The 13,741-nt window shown below is 32.6% G+C and overlaps 1 protein-coding gene across 2 annotated transcripts; it reads left to right on the top strand.

Annotated features, from left to right (window-relative positions):
- Positions 1-10,563: 10,563 nt before the first annotated feature.
- On the top strand, positions 10,564-13,494 carry LOC142622950 (putative purine permease 5). 2 transcript variants are annotated; one of them, XM_075796519.1, is made up of 2 exons: positions 10,564-10,700; positions 12,138-13,494. In XM_075796519.1, exons 1-2 carry the CDS (start codon positions 10,679-10,681, stop codon positions 13,205-13,207), a joined length of 1,092 nt encoding a protein of 363 aa, XP_075652634.1. In that variant the 5' UTR covers positions 10,564-10,678; the 3' UTR covers positions 13,208-13,494. The 2 variants fall into 2 exon arrangements, with proteins under 2 accessions (XP_075652634.1, XP_075652633.1); XM_075796518.1 differs by lacking the exon at positions 10,564-10,700 and adding an exon at positions 10,714-11,215.
- The last annotated feature ends 247 nt before the right edge of the window (positions 13,495-13,741 follow it).

Raw genomic sequence — 13,741 nt, 5'->3', positions numbered from 1 at the left:
TGTGTTTTCGCCTAATTCTTAATAGCCTCCTCCCATATAACGTATAGTTTAATTGTTTTTGACCAAAAACTTAAATGGTTTAGTGCAAAAACTTTTCAAAACATAAAACTGGTAGCTAAATGTTTTTTTTTTTTGGAGGGAAACAGTCTAAACTTTATTAAGATAAATCGGCTAAATCAACCTGAAGTACATGGAAAAATTGTGGTGGAACATTCTCCATCCATACTACAAAATCTAAAATATCAAGCATATCTCGCCAAACTATGAGCACAACGTTACCTTCTCTCTTAGTGTTAGAGTGCTTTAGCCGTTGCCAGTGCTTCTACTTCCTCAATGCCGTATGCCTGAGCCCTAAGGTAGGTACAAATGGTAGTCAAAGTTTAAATTCAATTGATATATGAGAATGCTCCTCAGACTAATTAATATATATATATATATATATATGTACGTATGTATGTATGTATGTATGTATGTCTGTGTGTGTGTGTGTGTGTTGGGGGGGGGGGGGGGTGAGGGCTCAACTGAGCAGCAAGATTGAGATATAATATTTTTCTCTATCTCTCTCACTTTGATAGCAAATTTTTACTCTCTTCTCAACCATCCGGTTATATATTATTTTAATTTTACGTATCAAATAAGATAGCACTAAACTATTACGGGTTTAAAAAAGTACTACACCAAAAAAACTAAATAAATGACGTATATCGTTTTAAGAGAGCAACTTGGTTCGCACCTAAACTCCACTACTTTAAACTCATGAAATTAACCGGTAGTTTCTTTATATTATTATGAGATGATTTTGAAGCAAGGTAACATCTCAACTTAATCTCTAATTTTATGGTAAATACAATTTTAGTGAAATATGATTATAGAAATTATTATTCTTGTAAAATATGAATTGTAATTTAATTATTAATTTATGTTTATAGGAACAACGGTTCCTTCAACCAAACACATTCATTCTTGTAAGTTATAAGACTCAGCTTGAGTCTAGTGTTCTTGTACCTCAGACCTATCAAAGTCATAACATGTGGCCAAAAGTGCAGGTTAAAACTATATGGATAATATCATGATGCATGCAACATAGGCAACAAAGAGACCACAGGTTGAACCAGATGACTATATTCATTAAAATATGACTCAGCAGACTGCAGAACTCACACAGCCCAAACATCATTTTAGAAAATTGCATCAAACACATCAATTTTTTTGGTATAATCTAACTTGTAATAAGTTTCCCAAATTAAGAAAAAAAAAATCCTAAACAACCACTGAAGTAGGTTCCAAAAGATACAAACTACAACTCAACATTTATTATATTTTGATTAATAACAAATCAATTTTTTTACAAAGTGCTTAGAAGTCTAAGAAGAAAAGAGTTTGAGCTGCGAAATTAGCAACATGTTATAATTATCTCTAAAAAAAATTCCCAATCGTCACACCTCCACAATCTATGACAGTTTAAATGGGCTTTATGCTGTAAATGACAGAATGTATAAGGTGGACGCATTAGCTAACCTTTTTTGGGGTAAAGCTGCGTGCATTACCTACCCACTTGCCTTCGGTTACAATATTTGTCCAACACGTATGGTACTTCATATGTTGTGTTCTTGCTCTCTCATCATGATTTAGATTAGGTGTCGAGACTGTTTTTATCAATTTAAATTCCATCTTAATGAAATTGTTTCAATTTCTAGCTTCTTTCCATCCTATTCTTTTTATTTCTATTATTTCGGGCAATAATGGAATATGGAAAACTGAAAACCATTAATTAAAGTATACTTTTCATTTATGTCGGCATCCATTGAACAAGGCGATAGAGAGAGTTTTCGCTTAGAATGAAAAAAGTAACCGACAGAAAATTGAATTAGATTACCTAAGTGAAAATTACCTAAGTGAAACACACAGTTTTACCTATATATATATATATATATATATATATATATATATATATATATATATATATATATATATATATTTATCCTAGCATGTTACCATTTTGAATAAGGATGATGGACAAAGGTTTCAAATTGAAACTTTAAATGGCAAGATTAGAAACGAAAATCCTAATTTCAAAATATAACTCTAAAACCTCTTATATAAAATTTCCGTAATCATGGATTTTAGTTAATTAAATTGGTAAAATATCGTGTTCTCAAATAGGAGATTTATGGTTCGAACCCTGTTTCCATTAAAAATTAATTAGTTTCTTAGCCTTATAATTATGAGCAATCATTATGGAGCCTATGCCATAAGTTAAAAATTATATCCTACCTAAAAAAAATGTTTTTTTTTTTTGTTTTAAAAATATGTATTATATCTCATAATTAAGTAATTATTAATTTTTGCACGCTCATTAACTAAGGAAATGATTTTTTTTTCAGGAAAGAGAAAATGAATAATTTTTATAGAAAGTTCTACTTACGAATAGTTGAATAATTGAGAGAAAGTGAACTTATATGGAAAATTATTGTCCCTCTCTCTCCCTCCACATTAATGCGGCCAAGGGGTTAGCTGCAGAGTATTCAGTGCGGTGGCAACAGCTTTCCTATAAGATATTTCCCAAATCTCTTTTGTCTTGTCTCCTCCTAATATTTATCTTTGCCAAAATAATCGCTTGTTGCCCTGTTCTTGATGAAAGGTCGGATGTATGACCTCTACCCTGCTCAGCAGAGGAGGTACTTCTCCTCAGACAACATTTCCAACTCCTCATGACCAGACTTCTTCCACAAACCATTATTCTGTAGGCCCACGTCATTATTACATGTCCTCGGACTACTTGAGGTCCTCGAACATAGCCCACGGCTCAATGCCCATATGTAGGCCCTTTTTCCCTACAATATATATTGAGAAACCTTATCATATACTATATAATAAAAGTTGGACTTAGAAACCGTGGTTGCGCCAAGTAGCTTTACCAAATTGCAGAAATTTTTGTAGATTTTTAGATTTTTTTTATTAAATCTACTATAATTTCTAAGTTGATAAAAATCTTAATTTGATTACAATCCAATTTCTTCATCTAATCCTTATTTTTCAAGTATAGTGTATTAAAAAAAAAATAGCAACTTTCTTATTTTTTTTAATTACTATGCTACACGTTTATATATATATAAAACAAAGGTAATGCGGTGATTCTCAAATACCACTTCATCTAATTTATCTAATCTCATTTTTTGATACACTACACATTTATATATATATATATATATATATATATATATATATAACGTAATGTGGTGATTCTCAAATGCCACTTTCAAAAACTAAATAGATAATCCTAAGACAAATAAAAAAAAAAAAATTGATCACAATTGGAATACAGAATATTAATCTGCATCAAATACCACTTTTTAACTATTATGTATTCTTCAAATGAGATCTCTCTCATTCTGTTTATCCAAAAAAAAAAATAGTCTCTCAAAAAGTCTCTCTTTCTCTGTCGCAAAAGAAAAGATGATTCAGACTTGACTCTGAATTACAGCAAAAGATTACTCAATACTGAAAGCATATTTTCAAGACTCGCTTAGCGATCAGCTTTTATTATTATACTATACTTTTGCATGCTTTTCTCCATGTTATATTTGGTTGAGGGGATTGTTGCCATACCACATATTTAGGAGAGGCTGTTCATCATTTTTAATATAGTTAACTTAGGTTCAGATTGAAATAATCTACCACATCTCCCCACTCTCCACTGTCATTAAATATCAACATCAAGTATATACGTCATTGTTTACTATATTTTGATAATATGTCAGTATTTTTTTTTTCTTTTTAATGACTTCTTTACAATCTCGAAATTATATTTGTTTTCATTTTAGAATGATTTGAGTTTGGAAAAAATTATTTAGTTTTAAGCTATTGTCATATGCCAATTCACTTTAAAGTTTAAAGTTTTATTTGGGACAGGTTGACTTAGTTCATTGAACACGTTTTGGGTGTTGCGTTCTTTTTATGGCAAATGTGTTAATATGCTAATTTTTTTTCATGGATATTTCCATTCATGTGCAGAGAAATGCTAAAATAACATTGATCTGGATGAAAACAAAATAATGAAATTACATTCCATGTTGGATCCTCATTTACATTATATATAATAAAAAAAAGATGTACTTTCAAATTTGCTATTTGCTCAAATTGAAAGTGCATATATCACTATTGACATTGAGAATATGTCTAAGAATCAAATGAAACACATTAGAAAAAGAGAGATAGAGAAAACGTAAATAGTATTGTATTTATCAAAATATTTTCATTAAATCATAAAAGGAAATAACATAGGTTTTCATTTTTAAATCGTGCAACGCATGGGCCTTTAATTAATATTCATATATAGATGAGTGTGTTTGGGTAGATATTGATGTATGTGTCCATGTATACATACGTCATATGTGTGTGTTTATATATGGATTTGTGTACACATGTATATATGAGGATATCTTAGCCATTTTACATAAACCTCTGTAAAACTTTTTTTTTTTTTAAGAGTTTCAACCTATAGCGTTCGCTCTTGATAATAGTTTTTTATCATCAGACCAAAACTCCTTTCCTTTAACATATAAAATAGATTTGATCCTAAACTTATTGAAGATTTCTAAAGAATTATGATCTAGAAAAAAAAAATAGAGGATCTTTCAACAAAAAAAAAAGAGAAATTTTTTTAGTATGATTTTTTATTTTGGTTGTGAAAAAGGTTAGAGTACATATACTATTAATAAAATAAGTTACATGGTTACATGAGAAACTACAGAGTACTGACTGTATGTTGGAGTATTTTTATAAAATGTATTATAATTTATTTTAAATATCAATTAAATACCTATTTAAGTGAAGATATGAAATCAGTTTAACAACTTTTACCATCAGTGATGGCATATCCGATTCAAATCTTATCTAAGTAATAATAGTTTTAATATGCATCAGCTATCTTTCTTTAATTTCATAACCTTCATTCACTTTTTAAATAATAGTTAATTCTTAGGTGAAAACACTATTTTGATTCCTATATTTTGGTGTTATGGTGAATTTGGTCCCTACGTTTTGGTAGCAGTCAATTTGGTCCTTGTTATTTTCAACTTTCAATTAATTTAATCTCTACCGTTAACTTACTAAAGGAAAATGAATATGTGGCAAACAATATAGTGGTTTTTGCATCTGACTTTTGAATTGGAATTTGAAATTCATTTTCTCTATTTTGTTAAGTTTTTTAATCCATCAAAGACAGTTGGAGATTTGGATTTGATGAAAGATGCACTTATTAAGAGGAAATAGGAAATTCAATTTGATGACAGAAGGTAAAGGAAGAAGAGACAATGAAGGTGGTGGAGTTTGCGAGAATCATTTGGAATTTGGGGAAATGGTGGACGAGAACAATCAGTGGAGAGAGAAAATTATGTTTTTTTTTGTGTGTGATTTATTTTATATATTTTTTAGTTGACGTGCACACCGTTTGTCACATATGCATTTTTTGTTAGTAAGTTAATGGTAAGGACTAAATTGGCTACAAGTTGAAAATAACAGGGACCAAATTGATTGCTACCAAAATGTAGGGACTAAGTTGACCATGACCCTAAAATGTAGGGATCAAAATGGTGTTTTCGCCTAATTCTTAATTGCCCCTCTCATATAACACATAGTTTAATTGTTTTTGACCAAAAACTTTAATGGTTTAGTGCAGAAACTTTTCAAAACATAAAACTGATAGCTATATATATATATATATTTTTTTTTTTTTTTTTTGAGGGGAACTGTGGGGGGTAAGATTTATAAAATAAACAAACGGGTCGTGGGCTTGATCAATTGGTACCAGTTTGTTTTCGTCATTGGGCCCCTAAGCCCATAAGTCAGCCTACACTACAGACATTCGAGGAACCGTCCGAGGATGAATGTCTCCTCGGATGGGCCTGGCGAACACCCTGGGACTTGCCAAGAAGATTAAAGGCAGAGTTCTGGAAAAACTATTGGGTAAGAGGGGGATCCAAGTACCCTCTAGAGGCAACGGTGTGATAGAAATATTTAAAGAAAAGGCTGCTATCACCACATTAAAGACCCTGCACCTACCTCCCTAGCCGCATTAATGGAGAAATGACTCCTGAACAGTAGAATTCAACTTTCCTGCTTTTATTTAAAGACTTCAAGAAGGTGGTAAAGAGAGGGGGGGCACCTAAGGATAAGATTTGTGTGACACGTGGATGTAAGAGGGAAGAAGAAGAATATTTAAGAAGAGAAGGGGGAAAAGAAAAAGGGGGATCTGTCAGTTAGCTAAAAAAAAGGAACTAAGAACTGTAATTTTTGGCATAAAAGAGAAGCAATATACGAATTGTCCTCGGCTTACGTCCGAGGAGGTTTCCTTGCCATATTTGTTTATCATTTGCTAAGATTGTGGCATTCTAGCCTGCTTATCAAGTTTTCAATACCCCTAAACTAGATTTCAAATCCACACTCTACAAATCTTATTGTTTAAGGCTCATTGGGCCTGAGCCCACTTCTATCTTTGGGTCCAGGTGCAATTGTGCGCTTACAGGAACAGTCTAAACTTTATTAAGATAAACCGGCTAAATCAACGTGAAGTACATGGAAAAATTGTGATGGAACATCCTCTATCCACACTACAAAATCTAAAATATTAAGCATATCTCGTCAGACTATGAGCACAACGTTACTTTCTCTCTTAGTGTGAGAGTAAAGTAATTGATTAAAACCTTGAGAAAGTTCCTTCACATCATCAACCAGCAACCCGAAAGATGCCAAAGAATTATTCTCATCAGCCAATGCCTTTATTAATACCAAAGAGTCGCCATCAAGAATGGCCCTTGAAACTCCAATCCCTTGCAAATGAGAGTGCTTAAGCCGCTACCACTGCTTCTACTTCCTCAACGCCGTATGCCTGAGCCCTAAGGTAGGTACAAATGGTAGTCAAAGTTTAAATTCAATTGATATATGAGAATGCTCCTCAGACTAATTAATTTATATATATATATATATATATATATATATGTATGTATGTATGTATGTCTGTGTGTGTGTGTGTGTGTGTGTGTGTGTTGGGGGGGGGGGGGTGAGGGGTCAACCGAGCAGCAAGATTGAGATATAATATTTTTCTCTATCTCTCTCACTTTGATAGCAAATTTTTACTCTCTTCTCAACCATCTGGTTATATATTATTTTAATTTTATATATAAAAAAAGATACTATTATTTTATGCACTAAACTATTACAGGTTTAAAAAAGTACTACACCAAAAAACTAAATAAATGTCGTATATTGTTTCAAGAGATCAACTTGGTTCGCACCTAAACTTCACTACTTTAAACTCATGAAATTAACGGTAGTTTCTTTATATTATTATGAGATGATTTTGAAGCAAGGTAACATCTCAACTTGTTCTCTAATTTTATGGTAAATACAATTTTAGTGAAATATGATTATATAAATTATTATTCTTGTAAAATATGAATTGTAATTTAATTATTAATTTATGTTTATAGGAACAATAGTTCCTTCAATTAAACACATTCATTCTTGTAAGTCAAAGGACTCGGCTTGAGTCTAGTGTTCTTGTACCTCAGACCTATCACAGTCATAACATGTGGCCAAAAGTGCAGGTTAAACTAAATGGAAAATATCATGATGCATGCGACATAGGCAACAAAGAGACCACAGGTTGAACCAGATGACTATATTCATTAAAATGTGACTTAGCAGACGGCAGAACTCACAGCCCAAACATCATTTTAGAAAATTGCATCAAACTCATCAATTTTTTTGATATAATCTAACTTGTTGTAATGAGTTTACTAAATTAAGAAGAAAAAAAGAGTCCTAAACAACCATTGAAGTAGGTTCCAAAAGATACAAACTACAACTCAACATTTATTATATTTTGATTAATAACAAATCAATTTCTTTAAGCAAACCAAATTCCCAATCGTCACACCTCTACAATTTATGACATTTTAAATGGGCTTTATGCTGTAAATGGCAGAATGGATAAGGTGGACGCATTAGCTAACCTTTTTTGGGGTAAAGCTGCGTGCATTACCTACCCACTTGCCTTCGGTTACAATATTTGTCCAACACGTATGGTACTTCATATGTTGCATTCTTGCTCTCTCATCATGATTTAGATTAGGTGTCGAGACTTTTTTTGTCAATTTAAATTCCATTTTTATGAAATTGTTTCAATTTCTAGCTTCTTTCCATCTTATTCTTTTTATTTCTATTATTTTGGGCAATAATGGAATATGGAAAACTGAAAACCATTAATTAAAGTACACTTTTCATTCAGAATTTGTTCATAAATCGATTTGTCGGCATCCATTGAACAGGGGGATACAGATGGAAAGTTTTCGCTTAGAATGAAAAAAGTAACCGTCAGAAAATTAAATTAGATTACCAAAGTGAAACACACAGTTTTACCTCTATATATCTTCGGTATATATTAGGAGTAGGGGTGTTCACAGGTCGGTCTGGGTCGAGTTTGTGCCCAACCCGCGCCCGACCCAACCAAGTTGGGTTCCAGATTTTCAGACCCGCCGCCGACCAGTTAGAAAATCGGATCAGATCGGACGGTTCTTGCCGGAAAGTGGTCGGGTCTCGGTCGGGGTTGATTATTTGCAAACGGCGAGAATCCGGCCAAGAAAATATGAAAAACGCAGAATCTGGCGAATTTTTTTTTTGAAAAACGTTAGAAATCCGGCCAGATCTCGCCAGATCCAGCGAGATCTTGGCCATTTTCGGCAAGATCTAGCGAAATCTCGCCGGATCTAGCTTAAATCTTCCCAAAAAATCTCAAAACTCGCAAGATCTACCCAAAAAAATTTTAAAACTCGCCGGGAAAATGATGGGTCGGTCGGATTGGGTTTCACGGATTTGAGAGGAGGAGATCCGATCTCCGACCTGTTGATCTCGGATTTTGGAGAATCAAAACCGTCGCCGACCGCCGGAGCAGTCAGTTCGGTCGGCAGCATCGGGTGGGTCGGTTCCTGCAGGTCTTTGGACAGCCCTAATTAGGAGGATTCAAAAAGTTAATTATTTTTTTGGGTCAAAAATACCCCTAAATTAATTAATCAATAACTTAAGAATGAAATTAAAATAGTAAATTGGCAAAATAAAGTTAATTATTGCTTTTTTTACTGCCAAAAATACCCCTACCTAAAACTTAAAAATGAGGTTAAAATGATAAATTGACAAAAATAATAAATTTATATATCTACGTTGAAATGCCTTCTTCCTTCTAATAAACTCATACTTTTACGTTGATTTAAATTCCTACATTTACTTATTAACTCCCTACAAAATAGGATCAGTATTTTGTTAGTTTTAAAACTTCTTCAATCTACAAAACTCACCCCACGTATTCATCACACCTTAGAATTTTTTTTTTTTGGTGATTGGAAAAGGTAAAAATCTCAAATTATAATAAATGCAAATTATTAATCTTTACCCAAAAAATAAAATAGCCTCTGAGCACGCACGTAAGTATATATATATATATATATATATATATATATATATATATAAATAAATATAGAACATGTAATTCAACGGTGAGATAATCAACTAGTAAATAACATGAAAATTGGTATGATTGTTAAAAACATATAGAACATGTAATTCAATGGTGAGATTTTCAAAATATAAATTTTATAACAAGTTATTTGTCAAGTGTAACTTGAACCCAACCCTATATATATATATATATATATATATATATATATATATATATATATATATATATATATATATTTCTCCTAGCATGTTACCAATTTTGAATATCGATGATGAACAAAGGTTTCAAATTGAAACTTTAAATGGCAAGATTAGAAACAAAAATCCTAATTTCAAAATATAAACTCTAAAACCTCTTATATAAAATTTTCGTACTCATGTATTTTAGTTAATTAAATTGGTAAAATTTCTTGTTCTCGAATAAGAGATTTGTGGTTCGAACCCTGTTTACATTAAAAATTAATTAGTATCTTAGCCTGATAATTATGAGCAATCATTATGGAGCCTATGCCATAAGTTAACAATTATGTCCTACCTAAAAAAATGTTTTTTTTTTGTTTTAAAAATATGTATTATATCTCATAATTAAGTAATTATTAATTTTTGCACACTCATTTCTAAGGAAGAGAAAATGAATAAATTTTTTTTCGAGAGTTTCAACTTACAAATAATTGAATAATTGAGAGAAAGTGGACATATATGGAGAATTATTGTCTCTCTCTCCCTCCACATTGGTTTTCTTTTTTCAACGTTTTAGGTTTTTTTTTTCTTTTCTTTTCAATTTAGTTTTTTTGGTTATAAATATTTAAAAAAATTTATATAATAAAAACATAACATGATAATAAATTTATATGAACACAATTTTTATCCTCTTATATTTTCATTCCTGCTTTTCCATTCAAACAAAACGAAGCCGTCGTGTAATAAAAACCTACCACAACTGACAACACTGAATTTGGATCTGCCCGACGGCACGAGTGATCTAAACCACACAAATTAAAAAACAAAAAAAACTAATATTAAAAAACAAAAAATAATACTTTTTTATATAGAAGTCAAGAATTGTAAGAAACGTGAAAATTGTAACAAAATTCTCAGTCTGGTCTTCATCTCTCTCTTCTGTCTCTTTATATATATATATATGAAACATTTGTAGTCGGTCATAATGCAACCTCTGCTCGGACAAGGTAACTTTATTTCCTACACTTTTAAACTAAATCTTTTTTCTTTTCTTTTTTTCCTTTTGCCAATTGTTGTTAAAACAATCTTACTCTTGTCTTCTTCCTTGTTGGGTTCAGGGTAGTTCATGATTTTGATTAGGAATTATATGTATTTTTTAGTAAATTATAGGTGGGGTTTGACTGTTTGGTTGCTGGGAAATTGTAGGAAAGGAAGTGAGAATGAAAGTTCTGAAATTTACTTATCAGTATCTAGTGCTTGAGAAAAAAAGAAGCTTTACTGAAGTGGGCCTATAGTTTGAGAAAACAGAAGCTCCACTAAAGTGGGACTATAAAGACCATTTTATTGAATTTTTACGTTTCCTTTTCTTTTCCATAGTTTTCTCAGTGACCAATCAAAAGGGTATAGTTTTCTTGGAGCTTTATGCATCTATGGTAGTGAAATTATTGGATCTGGTAATTCTAGATAATGTTGAACCCAATGCACAAAACTCCAACTTCTACAGGTCTGGGAGAGGTGACTGGTAAGTAGCCTTTCCCCCCAAATTTATTTGTTAGTAATTCTAGAAAAACTAAAACACCATGATTATTTGGGGGGTTTTTGGAAGTGCTGTGAATCATTTTCTTTTTGGGTTATATGTGGATAATTTCATAAGTATGTGAATGATTGAGTTGAGTTCTGGTTATATTCAATGGAAGCATTTTATTTTGGTACTTATGGGGAGACATATTAGGAGGAAAATATCTATTTTTGCTTCGTGGACTCTGAAACTCTCTTTCTTGTACAGAAAAATATATGCAGATGGTGATATTCCCTAATTTTGCTATCAAATTTTTCACTTGGTCATTGAAGTCTTTTAATGGAACATATGAAACCAGATTGGCAAAAAGGATTTTTATTTGGCATTAAGGGTTTGCTGAGATGAATTGTCTCTGGATCTCTAGTTTGACCCAGAGAAGGGCTAAAGAAAATTTGTGGTCATCAAATTGTATACTATGTACTATCCTTGTGACTGCCACTCACTAACAATTAGGGTAGGAATTCACTTACCTTCGAGTAGGGAGCCCTGCATACCGCTTCTGATGTATCATTCAGAGTCCGAGAGTGGCACATAGTGCTTCTGATGTATCAATCAGAGTCTGAGACTAGCTAGATCCTTCTACTTGATCAAGTTTCTTAGGTGAAATTTATGCAGCACATTAGAGTCAGTGCGAAAAATTAGACGTGCCAAAACTTCAATTGCTTTCTGGGATAAGCTCAATCTTTTTTAACAAAGAAAAAGAAAAGAAACAACAGTCCTCTCCCCTCTCCCCAGAAATAAAAGAGAGGGAAAAAAACCCAAAATCATCATTTCATTATAGATATATTATGGTTCTTTTGTTCAAAAACAACAATGATGTTTCAGTTTGATATTACTCAATGTCATAGTTACTGATATGCATCAGGTGATAGAATGGAGGAGGCATCACCAGAGCCTTCTGTTTCATTCTGGAGCCAAATTTCCACCTTTAAGACCAGGGTTTGGGAAGCATATAAAAGGAAGTCTACCTCACATTGGGTTCTTCTATTTCTAAGTAGTGCAGCAATGCTTGTGGCATTCCCTGCTTCTAGTATTCTTTCTCGGCTATATTATTCCAATGGTGGTACAAGCGAGTGGATCGTTTCATGGGTGGCAGTTGCAGGGTGGCCTCTAACTGCTTTGATGTTATTTCCTACATACTTCTTTTCTAAAACCCTTCCTACCCCTCTGAACTTGAAACTCATTCTTTCCTATATTGTGCTGGGTTTCTTAAGTGCTGCTGACAATCTCATGTATGCATATGCATATGCTTACCTGCCAGCATCTACTGCTGCTCTTATAGCATCAACGTCACTTGTGTTTTCTGCACTATTTGGATATCTTCTTGTGAAGAACAAACTGAATGCTTCAATAATAAATGCTATTGTGTTCATTACTGCTGCAATGACCATCATCGCGTTGGATTCAAGTTCAGACACATATGGAAATATCACTACTAGCCAATATATCATGGGCTATATATGGGACATTTTGGGATCTGCTCTCCATGGACTCATTTTTGCTCTTTCAGAGCTAGTTTTTGTGAAGTTATTAGGCAGAAGGTCCTTCCATGTTGTGTTGGAACAACAACTCATGGTTTCTCTATTTGCCTTTGTCTTTACCACTATTGGGGTTATTGTGAGTGGAGATTTTCAAGGGATGAAATCCGAGGCTAAAAGTTTCAAGGGTGGCTCAACTTCTTATATCCTTGTTCTCATCTGGAGTGCAATCACTTTTCAGCTGGGGGTACTGGGAGCTACTGCTGTGCTATTTTTGGCATCCACTGTGCTTGCTGGTGTTCTCAATGCAATAAGGGTACCCCTCACAAGCATTGCAGCTGTTATACTGTTACATGACTCCATGAGCAGTTTCAAAATCCTCTCTCTGGTGGTAACCTTTTGGGGTTTTGGCTCATATATTTATGGCAGTTCTTCTGTAAGCAAAGAATCCTCCTAACAGTAGGCTCTCAATTTTCTGGTGGAAACATTTTCTCTTCTCAGTTGAACATATGTTTTGGCATTACCTTTTCTCCTTTGTGAGGAAAATCAGGGTTCAAATCCTTCCTCTCCACTTATGGTAATGATTGAATTATTTAAATATTTATACGTGTGTGTATGTGTGTTGCAGTTCATTTATTATGGTATTGTCAAACTGCTATAGTGCTTATTAAAAAAAAAAAAAACACTGCTGCAGTGCTCAATTTGTACAAAGTTACAAACATAGAATTAAGTGTAATTCATTTTTCAGAAATGTGCAAGTACTTTTAGTTAGTTTCTTTGCGAAATTGTATTATTTAAACTATATGAAGAGGAGGGATTTGTGGATTGTAATATCGATTCAAATAATTGTCTCAAAAAACTTCTAAGCAATGGTATCATGGTTGTCATGGAAGAATGTTGTTTACGTAAGAAACCAAGTATCAGATTGAATGATGTCAAGAATGCCAGTGAGGAAATTACTATTTACATGAGAATTACAGAAATAATAAGA

The sequence above is a fragment of the Castanea sativa genome, chromosome 1, assembly GCF_040712315.1.
Source record: "Castanea sativa cultivar Marrone di Chiusa Pesio chromosome 1, ASM4071231v1".
Lineage (NCBI taxonomy): Eukaryota > Viridiplantae > Streptophyta > Magnoliopsida > Fagales > Fagaceae > Castanea > Castanea sativa.
The sequence above is the reverse complement of the archived record's forward strand: the minus strand, read 5'-3'. Positions and strand labels throughout refer to the sequence as shown.